At 43.1% G+C, this 12,585-nt stretch overlaps 1 protein-coding gene across 1 annotated transcript in view; it reads left to right on the top strand.

Annotated features, from left to right (window-relative positions):
* Positions 1-552: 552 nt before the first annotated feature.
* The window catches only part of LOC122938781 (N-acetyllactosaminide beta-1,6-N-acetylglucosaminyl-transferase-like), a 119,548-nt gene continuing 107,515 nt past the window's right edge, over positions 553-12,585 (top strand). The window contains 2 exon segments of the mRNA XM_044294544.1: positions 553-1,205; positions 1,207-1,726. Of these exon segments, the coding sequence (XP_044150479.1) occupies positions 810-1,205; positions 1,207-1,726 (916 nt within the window). The 5' untranslated portion in view covers positions 553-809.

Raw genomic sequence — 12,585 nt, forward strand, 5'->3', positions numbered from 1 at the left:
GTAAGTCAGCATCGGGGAGTAGGTAAAGCAGGAGCAGGCACAGTCCGTGGAGAAGGATGACACACTATATAAAAAGTAGCAGCAGCGGGCACAATTCATCGGGTAAGGCTAGGTAATCACTTGCATTCAGATTTTGGTATTCTGTTCCAGCATACCAGCAGAATACCAGAATGGCCAGATCTAGCATATGCCAAACACTGCTGACACCTGCCGGACCTCATTCACAATAATGCGGTCATTCAAGATTGTTTTGCCCTTTGTTTTTGCTAGAATCTGCAATGGAGGCTTTTGCTGGAAACTCTGCAGTAGATGTGCACATACCCTAAGGGGTGTGATGGGGGCCCGATTCAGATTCTTGCCATGGGGCCCAGTGATTTCTATGGACGCCCCTGCATAGAACTCGGTTACAATGCACCGTCCGCAGATGTAATGATATGAATTCAGAGCTGACCCTGCAGCAAAGCTTGCTGGTGAAACATATGCGAGTAAAAGGACGGCTTAAAGCAGTCAGTGACATGCTGCCGGGTGCCAGAGCCTCAGCCAATGAGCGCACTCACTGTTTTCACATGCAAATGTTTAAAGTGAAGAGAAGGTCATCATAGCCTCATGCAGCTAGCAGAAAATCATAGGAAGAAAGGGAGAGAACGGAGAATGGTGCCGCTACACACCGAGCAGAGATGACACAAATACATCGCCAGAAAGGAGGCTTCCAGAAAGAAAAGACAATGCACCATTCAGCAATGCAGCAGAGTGCAGTCAGCGAGAGGCACGTTTAGATGGAGGTATAAGATTCCTCTTCTTTTTTAATAATGAATTCTTGGATACGATGTATGTTCCCTATTCCCATATTAAGTGTAACCCTTCTGTTGTTATATTATAACAACAGCCTCATGAAGTGGAAAGTTTTCCACAGGTTTAATGCGACCGAGGAGAGAATCCTTTTACTCGAAGCCTGCGATGCCTTTTCAAATGGACAAAAATCTCTATTCGAACCCACAGCGACAAACTCCTACGAAAGGTATGACTGTCGAGATTATATAAAGCACCATCACTACATCACGGCTCCCCTCTCAGAGGAAGAGGCTGATTTTCCTCTAGCTTACATGATGGCAGTGCACAAGGAATTTGACACCTTCGAGAGACTGTTTAGGGCTATCTACATGCCCCAAAATATCTACTGCATCCATGTGGATGAGAAGGCGAGCTGCGGATTTCTTGCAGGCAGTAGATGATTTTGTAAATTGCTTTCCTAATGCTTTTCTCGCCTCAAAAATGGAGCCTGTGGTTTATGCTGGAATATCGAGACTGCAGGCGGACCTGCACTGCATGAAAGACCTGCTGAAATCGGAGGTGCGGTGGAAGTACGTGATCAATACCTGTGGACAGGATTTCCCTTTGAAGACCAACAAGGAGATTGTACAACATTTAAAAAAATTTAATGGGAAAAATATCACTCCTGGGGTCCTGCCTCCAGATCATGCTATCCCCCGCACCAAATATGTTCATCGTGAGGATATAGTACATTCATGTGTGCTGAGGACCAACGTTTTAAAGCCTCCCCCTCCTCACAATATCTCCATATACTTTGGGTCGGCATACGTTGCCCTGACAAGGGAATTTACCAAATTCATTCTAGAAGATCAGAGAGCCTTGGATCTGCTGAAATGGTCTAAGGACACTTACAGTCCAGATGAACATTACTGGGTGACACTGAACAGAATACCAGGTATGTACTCTCTTATGAAAAACAGTAAAGAGAAGTCAGTAAACCCAAAATAAAATTATTTTACAAGATGTTTATATTGCATACAACGTGTGCTTAGAATGTAGCCAACATTGTTTTACCTTAACCCCTTAGTGACCAAGCACATTTTTTAAAAATTGCATTCCAAGAGCTACAGTATACTGTAACTTTTTAGTTTTTTGTACTTGTATGAGGTCTTATTTTTTGCAGGACAAGTTATAGTTTTTAATGCTCCATTTTAGGTACATGTAATGATTGATTAAAGCAAGCGGTTTAGCTAAAACCCCCTTTGTTTACGTCAGTAAAAAGGCGTATTAGTGGTCACTAAGGGGTTTTTAAATATTTGGTCCCACTGCTTGAAGATGTGACCTCTATGACTTCTGACGATAGTACGCCCATCTTGCCAGATAGTGTACACTTTAAAACATCTAGCTTCAAAAGCTAGGGCAAAGAAATGTCCATACTTTGCTCTGTCACCTCCAAGGTTGTACTTAATAACTGAACAGATACATTGAGATACATATTGAGAGCTAACTGTCGGTTGTAGGATCAGAAGTACGTGAAGTAGCCTGCGGGATCCAGCCCATAGCCTTAGGGAAAACATGTGATAGCTACTATTTGCTGGGGCAAAGAAATGTCCACACTGGGTTCTGTCACATTCATACTGCCACAAGGTTGTACTGAATAATGTAGAACAATCATAATGTAAGCTAACTGTGGACTGCTGGATCAGATGTAGATGAATCAGTCTGCATGGTCCAGCCCCTGGCCTTAGGGAACACATGTGATAGCTACTATTTGCTGGGGCAAAGAAATGTCCACACTGGGTTCTGTCACATCCATACTGCTACAAGGTTGTACTGAATAATGTAGAACAATCATAATGTAAGCTAACTGCGGACTGCAGGATCAGATGTAGATGAATCAGTCTGCATGGTCCAGTCCCTGGCCTTAGGGAACACATGTGATAGCTACTATTTGCTGGGGCAAAGAAATGTCCACACTGGGTTCTGTCACATTCATACTGCCACAGGGTTGTACTGAATAATGTAGAACACACATAATGTAAGCTAACTGTGGACTGCAGGATCAGATGTAGATGAATCAGTCTGCATGGTCCAGCCCCCGGCCTTAGGGAACACATGTGATAGCTACTATTTGCTGGGGCAAAGAAATGTCCACACTGGGTTCTGTCACATCCATACTGCTACAAGGTTGTACTGAATAATGTAGAACACACATAATGTAAGCTAACTGTGGACTGCAGGATCAGATGTAGATGAATCAGTCTGCATGGTCCAGCCCCTGGCCTTAGGGAACACATGTGATAGCTACTATTTGCTGGGGCAAAGAAATGTCCACACTGGGTTCTGTCACATCCATACTGCTACAAGGTTGTACTGAATAATGTAGAACACACATAATGTAAGCTAACTGTGGTCTGCAGGATCAGATGTAGATGAATCAGTCTGCATGGTCCAGCCCCCGGCCTTAGGGAACACATGTGATGTCCACTATTTATACATATTAACATAGATTTATAATGGAGCATTGTGCTCTAACTTATTTTAGGAAATGTGGAACATAGTATTTTTAGATTTATTAATTAAAGTGTCTGTATTGAGTAAAATACTGCCTGAAAATGTACACATGTACTATGACTACTGATGAGCTAAGTTATGAAAACTTCGATTCAACCGAAGCATTCCTGCGATATCGCCTACGCCATCCCCATTGTTCCCAATTTTGGGGCACCCGGACTTTCCGGCAAGTATTTCGGGAGGCCCTTTTGTGCAGTGGAGACGGAGTGGGAGGTGTCGGGCGCCTTTCTTTAGGAAAACGGGACGGTGGCTTACTCACACCGAACTGCTGGAGCAATCCGAGCCATGTTCTTTCGGTCCATGGAGAGCTATGCAACTGCACCATTTCCTTTCTTCTATTCCATCTTCTCCGGATTTTGATAGAGCCCTCACTCCCTTTGAGAAAATATGCATAGGTTCAGGTGTCTATCGCCACTCTCTCGCTGAGGTATACAAGACACTGGTACTGCCTGACAAGGATTTCTGCCCTTCTTACGTACACAAGTGGACTCAGGACCTGCAGCTGGATATCTCCTCTGACCAATGGCTTAGAATCTTCCAATTAGCTCATAAGTTTTCCATTGCCAGTAAATATCAAGAGGCTAGTTACAAAATTCTGTCACGGTGGTACTATGTTCCGACACGTCTCCAAAGGATGTTTCCGACAGCGTCCCCTCTGTGCTGGCGTTGTGAATCGTCTCAGGGTTCGCTTCTACATATTTTCTGGCAATGTGACAAAATTAGGCCCTTCTGGGACTCAATTCATAGGGCTTTATCTTCCATTTTCCCTTTCAACATTCCGAATTCGCCTGTTTTTTTCTTACTGCTCCATTCGGATTTGCCCATGAGCTTACTCAGACGCTCCTGTTTGCGACATACGGTCATTGCGGCTAGGTCTTGCGTCCCGATGAAGTGGAAATCCCCTGTTCCACCTTCCGTTGGAATGTGGATTCAAAAAGTGGAGGAGATCCGGAGAATGGAGGAACTCACGGCATCCTTGAGGTGCAACAATAAGACCTTTGTTACGTCCTGGACCCCTTGGTTCACCTTCCAAGATTCAGCGGAGTACAAGTCGTTACTTACCTGAGCTGTCCTTTATGCTTGTTTGGTCTATGCAGTCTCCCTTCGTTGGTGTGTTCCCCTCCCCCCCCCCCTTTTTCCATATGTGGTGTGTCTTTTCCTTTTTGTCGGTCTGATTACTGTTCTCAGGTCTTGATAGGTGTTCTTCAAGACTAGCTACTTTTGGAGTATAGTCTCTATGTGTCCGCCATGTCCTTTATTATTTTGTTTGGTTGCTTTCATGATTGCCGTCGGCAATGTATATTAAGATTATATTGTCAGGATACCTGTGTGTCACCTGTATTAGTATGCTGGACGGGTTTCGGCTATGCATATTTGTGATATGTGATGTAACATGTCGCAAGCTTTGTAATACTTTTGAAACATATAAATAAAGAATTAAAAAAAAAAAAAAAAAAAGAAAACTTCGATTCAGCTGCTTTTACAAAGAAATTCACTTTGTCACAAATTATTTTGTCACAAATCAAATTTCTTTCTAAGTAATAGGTACAATGACTGGGAATGGTGAGTGCACCGCCCCCCCCCCCCCCCCCCGTCATTTAACCCCTCAGATGCCGTGTTTATCGCTGATCACGGCATCTGATGTAAAAATGGAGGCCTTTCAGGGGTTAAAAATAAATAAATAATACTCACCTTATCCATCTTGACTGAAAATCAACCACGTTACGTCATGACGTCATCACACTGGCCAGTGTGGTGTCATCATATGTCATCGCGCACGAGATTTCAGGCTGCAGTGATCCGGTGAACCCTCCAGCCTCTTTATAGTAAGAAAAGTGCTGTACATCGTTCTGTGTAGGTGAGCTGCACCTAGGCCAAGTGATTGGAGAACATGACATCACCGGCCTAGGAAGAGGCTGCAGTGCTCACCGCAGCCTCTTCAAACAGCTGATCAATGGGTGTTGCAGGAGTTGTACCCCCACCTATCAGATATTGATGAGCTATGCTGATGATCGATCATCAATATTTTACTTCCAGTAAACCCCTTTAAAGAGGACCTGTCACCAAAAAATGCAATGCAATCTTACAGCACCATGTTATATAGCTCGAGAAGCCGAGCAGATTGATATAGATTTTTGTAGTAAAAGATTCAGTAAAACCTGTAATTTATACATTTAAATATTTGCTTTTTCCACTTCCTGTGACAAGCTATGGGTACAGGGGGGAGGGATTATCAGTGATTAATTGCATTGTGTGTATAAGTGTACATAGAGAGATACCTAACACCCACTCCCTGTACCAATAGTTCTTCACAGGAGGTTAAAAAAAAGAAAATATATAAATGTATATATGAAGTTTTACTGAGTCTTTGAAAAAAAAAAAAAAAACGGTCGCACTTTTCGCCCTATAAGACGCACCTAGGTTTTAGAGGAGGACAATAAGAAAAAAATATTTTTAATTAGACCTCAGGTCAGACCACCAATTGGACCCCCAATGTTAATCAGACCTCAGTTAACAACCCCAATCAGATCCCAACAAAACCTCAGATCAGATCCCAAATCAGACCTTAGCTCAGACCCCAATGTAAATGACCCCCAATCAGACCTCAGATAAGAGCCCCATGCCTCTCATCAGCCCCCAGCAGTCTTATATCAGCCCCCATTGCCTCATATCATCCCCCAGCAGCCCCATATTGCCTCAGATTACCCCCCAGCAGCCCCATATTGCCTCATGTTTTATAAAATAAAATAAAACTCTCCTGCTCCTGGACGACAACGCTCCTCACCTCCCACAATCTTCTTCCTCCTGCTGTCGGCTGTGCTGTAAACTGGCGCGCACAGCGTGAGGTCACAGAGCGCCCTCACGCTCTGCGCAGCCAATGCACAGCGAACAGCCAAGGACCAGGAAGTAGTGAGTACAGAGCCTTCACCGCTTCCTGGTCCTCCGGTACTAATGAGCGCTTCCATAATAGAGGCGTTTATTAGTATTCACCCCATAAGGCGCAGGGACATTTTCCCCCACTTTTGGGGGGAAAAATGTGTCTTATGGGGTGAAAAATACAGTATATATAATCCTGCTCAGCTCCTCCTACTGTATAACATGCTGCCTGCAGATTGCACTGCAATTTTTGGTGACCGGTCCTCTTAAAGTCTACTATTTTACTAGTGTCCACCAATATGCTTGCCTTTGGGGATATTGGTGGCCTTTGAAACAAGGATACCAAAAGTATCACCATTCTACCATGAAATATCTACATAGGTTACCTGCCGCTAGGACCACAGCCACAGTAACCATAGGCAAACTGTCCTGCCCTTTTATATGTCTGAAAAATTGTCAAATCAAGCAGAAGTCTCCAATCATTGAGCAGTGTAACCACGGGCAGCGATGGAACGATGACAACATATTTTATGATGACATAAAAGTTATCTTTTGGCATGAAATGAACATGTGTAAATAATTAATGAACAGTGAAATATTCCTTCTCAAATACTCATACTTTTGCTTGGCAACCGGCACGCCACCTTTGTTGAAGGTGACAAAGTAGCACGAGTCTGACTGTTGCTCAGCATCAGGCAGTACAACAAAATGCCACGATACCTCATTTTCTTTCTGCTGTATAAAGACAATGCTATTTAGTCCAAAGATTAGTCATTCACATGTAGATAAGCAAATATTTTTTTTGTGTGCTTAGCCCTAGGGGATTAAGGTCACAGGAAAAACCTGTCCCAGCCTCTAAAGACAAAAACACCCATATAGATATACACTAATAATAACCACAAAATGTGGGAACCAAGTCACACCTTTAATGTATTTCCCAAGAGTACCAGGAGATCCTCCAGAATGCCCAGGTTCTGAGACCAAAATAGGTCTCACGAGTCTAATAGAAGACAACACCATTTGAAGCTGATTTAAGCCAATCTCTTTGTGTTTGGGCAGTTATTGAAGGGGTTATCCCATGATTAATGCAAATAAAAATCAGACATCATATAGAACATGTCACTCTCTTTCTACCAAAGTTAGAACTAGCCCTGTACCTAACATGGATCCTGAGATCTCCACATTCATTACTCCTGCTAGATTTATTTCGGACTGGCAGCTCAAGGGACGTGTCCTTTCTCAGGGAACATGTCCTTTCTGCTGAAGCTCTCCCTTTCACAATTCAGGGGGCATGTGTTTTCTCAGAAGACCTTATTTTTATTGTAAGAAGGTACAAGGAATCATACATGTGACCAATCTAAGTTATAAGTACATGACAACATATTTTATGATGACATAAAAGTTATCTTTTGGCATGAAATGAACATGTGTAAATAATTAATGAACAGTGAAATATTCCTTCTCAAATACTCATACTTTTGCTTGGCAACCGGCACGCCACCTTTGTTGAAGGTGACAAAGTAGCACGAGTCTGACTGTTGCTCAGCATCAGGCAGTACTACAAAATGCCACGATACCTCATTTTTTTCTGGTGTATAAAGACAATGCTATTTAGTCCAAAGATTAGTCATTCACATGTAGACAAGCAAATATTTTTTTGGGTGCTTAGCCCTAGGGGATTAAGGTCACAGGAAAAACCTGTCCCAGCCTCTAAAGACAAAAACACCCATATAGATATACACTAATAATAACCACAAAATGTGGGAACCAAGTCACACCTTTAATGTATTTCCCAAGAGTACCAGGAGATCCTCCAGAATGCCCAGGTTCTGAGACAAAAATAGGTCTCACGAGTCTAATAGAAGACAACACCATTTGAAGCTGATTTAAGCCAATCTCTTTGTGTTTGGGCAGTTATTGAAGGGGTTATCCCATGATTAATGCAAATAAAAATCAGACATCATATAGAACATGTCACTCTCTTTCTACCAAAGTTAGAACTAGCCCTGTACCTAACATGGATCCTGAGATCTCCACATTCATTACTCCTGCTAGATTTATTTCGGACTGGCAGCTCAAGGGACGTGTCCTTTCTCAGGGAACATGTCCTTTCTGCTGAAGCTCTCCCTTTCACAATTCAGGGGGCATGTGTTTTCTCAGAAGACCTTATTTTTCTGCTGGAAGTTGCACCCTGTAAATGTCACATCTTGTGGAAGATCTGGCTTGTGGCAGTTGATGGATGGAACCGAGCATGTGCGTCCACCTTAGCGAGGGGGACAGAGAAATAAGAGAAACAAATGGCAAAAGACAAACATGTGATGGTGTTATACAGATACATTTTATTGAATACCTCTGTAGCTATACTAAATTATTTAAAGGGGTTGAGCCAATCTAAGTTATAAGTTATCTGCTATCTACAGGATAGGGAATAACTAGCTGATTGCTAGGGATCCAACTGTGGGACCCTGCCACTGATCCCGAGAACTGAAGTCCTGCTACCTGATTCTGATGGAGTGGGGATCATTTATAAACTTGGAATGCCCCCTGCAATTACATGCAGTTATAACAGTAATCAGATCTGGGTGTTGGTTTGAAAAATGTAGAATATTTTTGTGGTACAAACACTTTTGTGAGTTGATTCACAAATAACTTATTAGAACGTAGTACTGTGTACACAGTTATAAAAGCATAATCTATTACATAATTAAAGGGGTTTTCCAATGATTAACACTCGTTAATTATCCCGTGGATAGGTGATAAGTGTCTGACTGCTGAGGGTCCCACCACCATGATCATAAAAACAGGAGTCCTTTGCCTTCCACTCGAATGGAGCGGTGGTCACGCGGCATACTACTGCTCCAGGATTGACAGAGATAGCGGAATACAGTACTTGGTTATCTCCATCAGTCCCACATAGAGATGAAACAGAAAGATAGTGTGCATGTGTTACTTCCTCTCTATTCAAGATATCCAGCGAGTGGATCAAATACTTATCCATCCTGTGGTTAGGTGATAAGTGGTACTTAAAGAGGAACAATTACCTCTCCTGACATGTCTGTTTTAAGCCCCTTGCAGACGAGTGTTGCTCCCGCAGCGAGTCCGCAATGTAGCTTCCGGCCTGACCTCCCAGCGCTGCCGGGGGTCACATAGCATTATATTGATTTATGATGCTATGTAACCCTTACAGTTCTGGAATGTATTGGATAACACTGGCATAATGCTTTATAAATCAATATAATGCTATGTGAATCCCGTCAGTGCTGGGAGGTCAGGCCGGGTGCTGCGATGCGGACTCGCTGCGGGAGGAATGCTCGTCTGCAAGGGGGCCTTAGTAAATAATTATACACCACATGACAATTCTGGAGCATTTATACTTTTGATTCTGTGTTGTGTGATTCCTCTATTATTCCTGATACAAGTTTATGAATGAAGGTACAATTTGTGTTACCATTTGGGGGAGTACACCTGGACTTTCTAGCAGGAATGATAGAGGAATCACACAACATATTGCTATAAGAAAAGACACTCCAGTGTTGTTCTTGCATGGGAAATACAAGTAGTTGCCAAAACAAACACATCAGGAGAGTTGGCAGGTTCTCGTAAAGGGAAAACCCCTTAAACGGTGACATGCATATAAATAGTAATTCAATAGCATTCCTTTGGTGCACCCATATCATGCCATTCTTTATGCAAACCAGGTGAAGTGCACATTTACACCTAATACCACAAAAACCAAAGCAAAAATGATGTATTAATACAGGATATGATCCCACTGATCCCATGAGAAAACTAAATGTAAAAGATAATGAACACTTTATATGCCACATTTTTCCACCAATCAAAGCTTTTACAGTACACTTAGGAAAATGTAAAAACAATGGTATCTGTAGTGGATTTTCTGCACGAAAAACACCCGGAAGAAACCTGCATGTACACATAAAGGTCAAATATAAAAAGTCAAACTTAGTTTCAGCTAATATGTACTGTGATATTTTCTTGGAAGCAGAATTATTTTAAAGGGCATCTGTCAGCAGATTTGTACCTATGAAACTGGATGACCTGTTACATTTGCACTTGGCAGCTGAAGGCATCTGTGTTGGTCCCATGTTCATATGTGCCCGCATTGCTGAGAAAAATTAAGTTTTATTATATGCAAATGAGCCTCTCCATTACACATCCTCTGCTCTCTCTGCAACTGCTGCACCCTCTCTGCTTAAATCAACAGGACCAGACGTGATGACGTTTACACTGTGTTGCCCTGGCAATCAAAAGGGAGACGGTGTGGCATATGCAGAGAGAGCAGAGCCTCTAGGAGTAACCGCAAATGCTCCCCCCTCCCCCCGTGGTTGCTCTTAAAGGTTCATTTGCATATATACAATTTTCATTTTTCTCAGCAATGCGGGCACATATGAACATGGGACCAACACAGATGTCTTCAGCTGCCAAGCGCACATGTAACAGGCCAGCCAGTTTCATATGTACAAATCTGCTGTCAGATGCTCTTTAACTACTGCTCATTATTAAAATGCATAATTAAGTTATATTTAGTGAGGCAGACAGATTGAATTTGGGCTTCAGCAACCATTCATGGCACAATTGAAATTTGCTGCTTGGAAATGATGCTGAAAATCAACAGCCGATACTTGGTCACTATGTATAACTCAGTGCCAGTGTAATCTTATTTTAGTTTTGGTTAAAATCCAGATATCACTCCGCGCGTTTTCTTTTTTCCTGTTTAACCTTTCAGAAAGTCATGCGGGGAATGCTGTCAGTCACTGAGTGGGACCGCCCACTGGACTCCTAAGCATAAAAAGAGCAGGGATTTAAAGGAATTAAGTAAAAGTTATACTGAATCTTTTCTCACAAAACTACTGAAGATGCTGCCTGCAGATTAACATGTTTAACATGATACTTCCCCTTTTTTGTCTGTTTACATTTTTGTAAATTTCTTTATATAACAGTAAATGATATTTCTGTAAAGAATAAATCAAGGCAACTGGACGTACTGTAGATTTCTTGAAGCCGGGGGTCGCGTAACTAGTAAATAATATTATATTCTAATATGCATTTATCTGAAGTTCTGCTGACGTTCTTTTCTTAAACTAGTGCTGTAGCCCCTGTCTACACTGTAGAATATGTAAGAAGGTACAAGGAATCATGGTGGATGATAGGTACGTGTCACCGAGGTTCCTGGCCTCGGTGGAGTAAGAGCCGATTTTTATGTGTCAGCAGCAGTTGCTGTTTGACACCTTAATACTTAGTATGGCTGTATAGCTGATTCGGGACGGCTCTTACTGGGAGTAGTCAAAATGCTGGGTGGATGACTACTACCCATGTTCCAGGCCAGGTTTTGCCAGGCATAAAAACCAGCCAGCACTGCCAGGTGAGGAGGATTACCTCAGTCTGACAGTGGAGCTCAGAAGGTGTGTGTGCTGGGATCTGAGGCTTGTGGCGTGCTGGAGGGCTAAAACCTGTCTGTAGGGGAAACGGGCGGCCTAAAACCTGTTATGGACTGCTGGAGGCAGAACTGCCAACAAGGTCATTTTTGCTATGTGGACTTTCCATTGTGTGAAATAACAGCAAAGTGACATTTTGTTTTTGCTTTATGTGTGAATAAACACTGAAGTTTGATTTAAGAACTGGTAATTTGCCTCTGTACTGCATCCGCACCCCCAGTCACCCAGAGTGAATTCCCACAATTGGTGGAGGATGCGGGCAAGAGCAGTGAGGCCCCCCAAAAAATATCGAGGGGGGGAACACCCCCATTGAATGTAATGGTGGGACATATAGAGGACGCCGCCAGGGCCTGAGCTGGCCGACCTTAATGTCTCTGGGGATAATTTTGGTACTGCACAACGCCGAGACCCAACCCTATCCCGAGCTTGGGGAAATGTATTAATAGTAGATGGTGAACCACAACAACCGGGGGCAGAGTCTGTGTTTCTCAGTTTTGTGGTTCATCAGGATATGTTGTATCAGGTAAACCAACTGCAGGGTGAACATATTGAACAGTTAGTGGTGCCCCAGGCTTATCGAAAACTCGTGTTAGAGTTAGCCCACCAACTCGGGGGCATCTGGGAATTCAGAAAACACAGGACCGGATTCTACAACGGTTTTACTGGCCCAGTGTGTTTAGAGTGGTGGACGAATTCTTGCCCGATCTGCCAGGCAACTAGCCCCCAGCACCTTTTCCGCAGTCCCTTGGTACCTCTCCCAATCATCGAGGTACCGTTTGAGCGAATCGCGATGGACCTCGTAGGCCCAGTACCGAAGTAGAGGACACCAACACATCCTGGTCATCCTAGATTACACCACTCGATACCCGGAGGCGATGCTACTGCGACATACATCGGCTAAACTGAT

This window comes from Bufo gargarizans, chromosome 5 (genome assembly GCF_014858855.1).
Source record: "Bufo gargarizans isolate SCDJY-AF-19 chromosome 5, ASM1485885v1, whole genome shotgun sequence".
In the NCBI taxonomy this organism is placed as follows: Eukaryota; Metazoa; Chordata; class Amphibia; order Anura; family Bufonidae; genus Bufo; species Bufo gargarizans.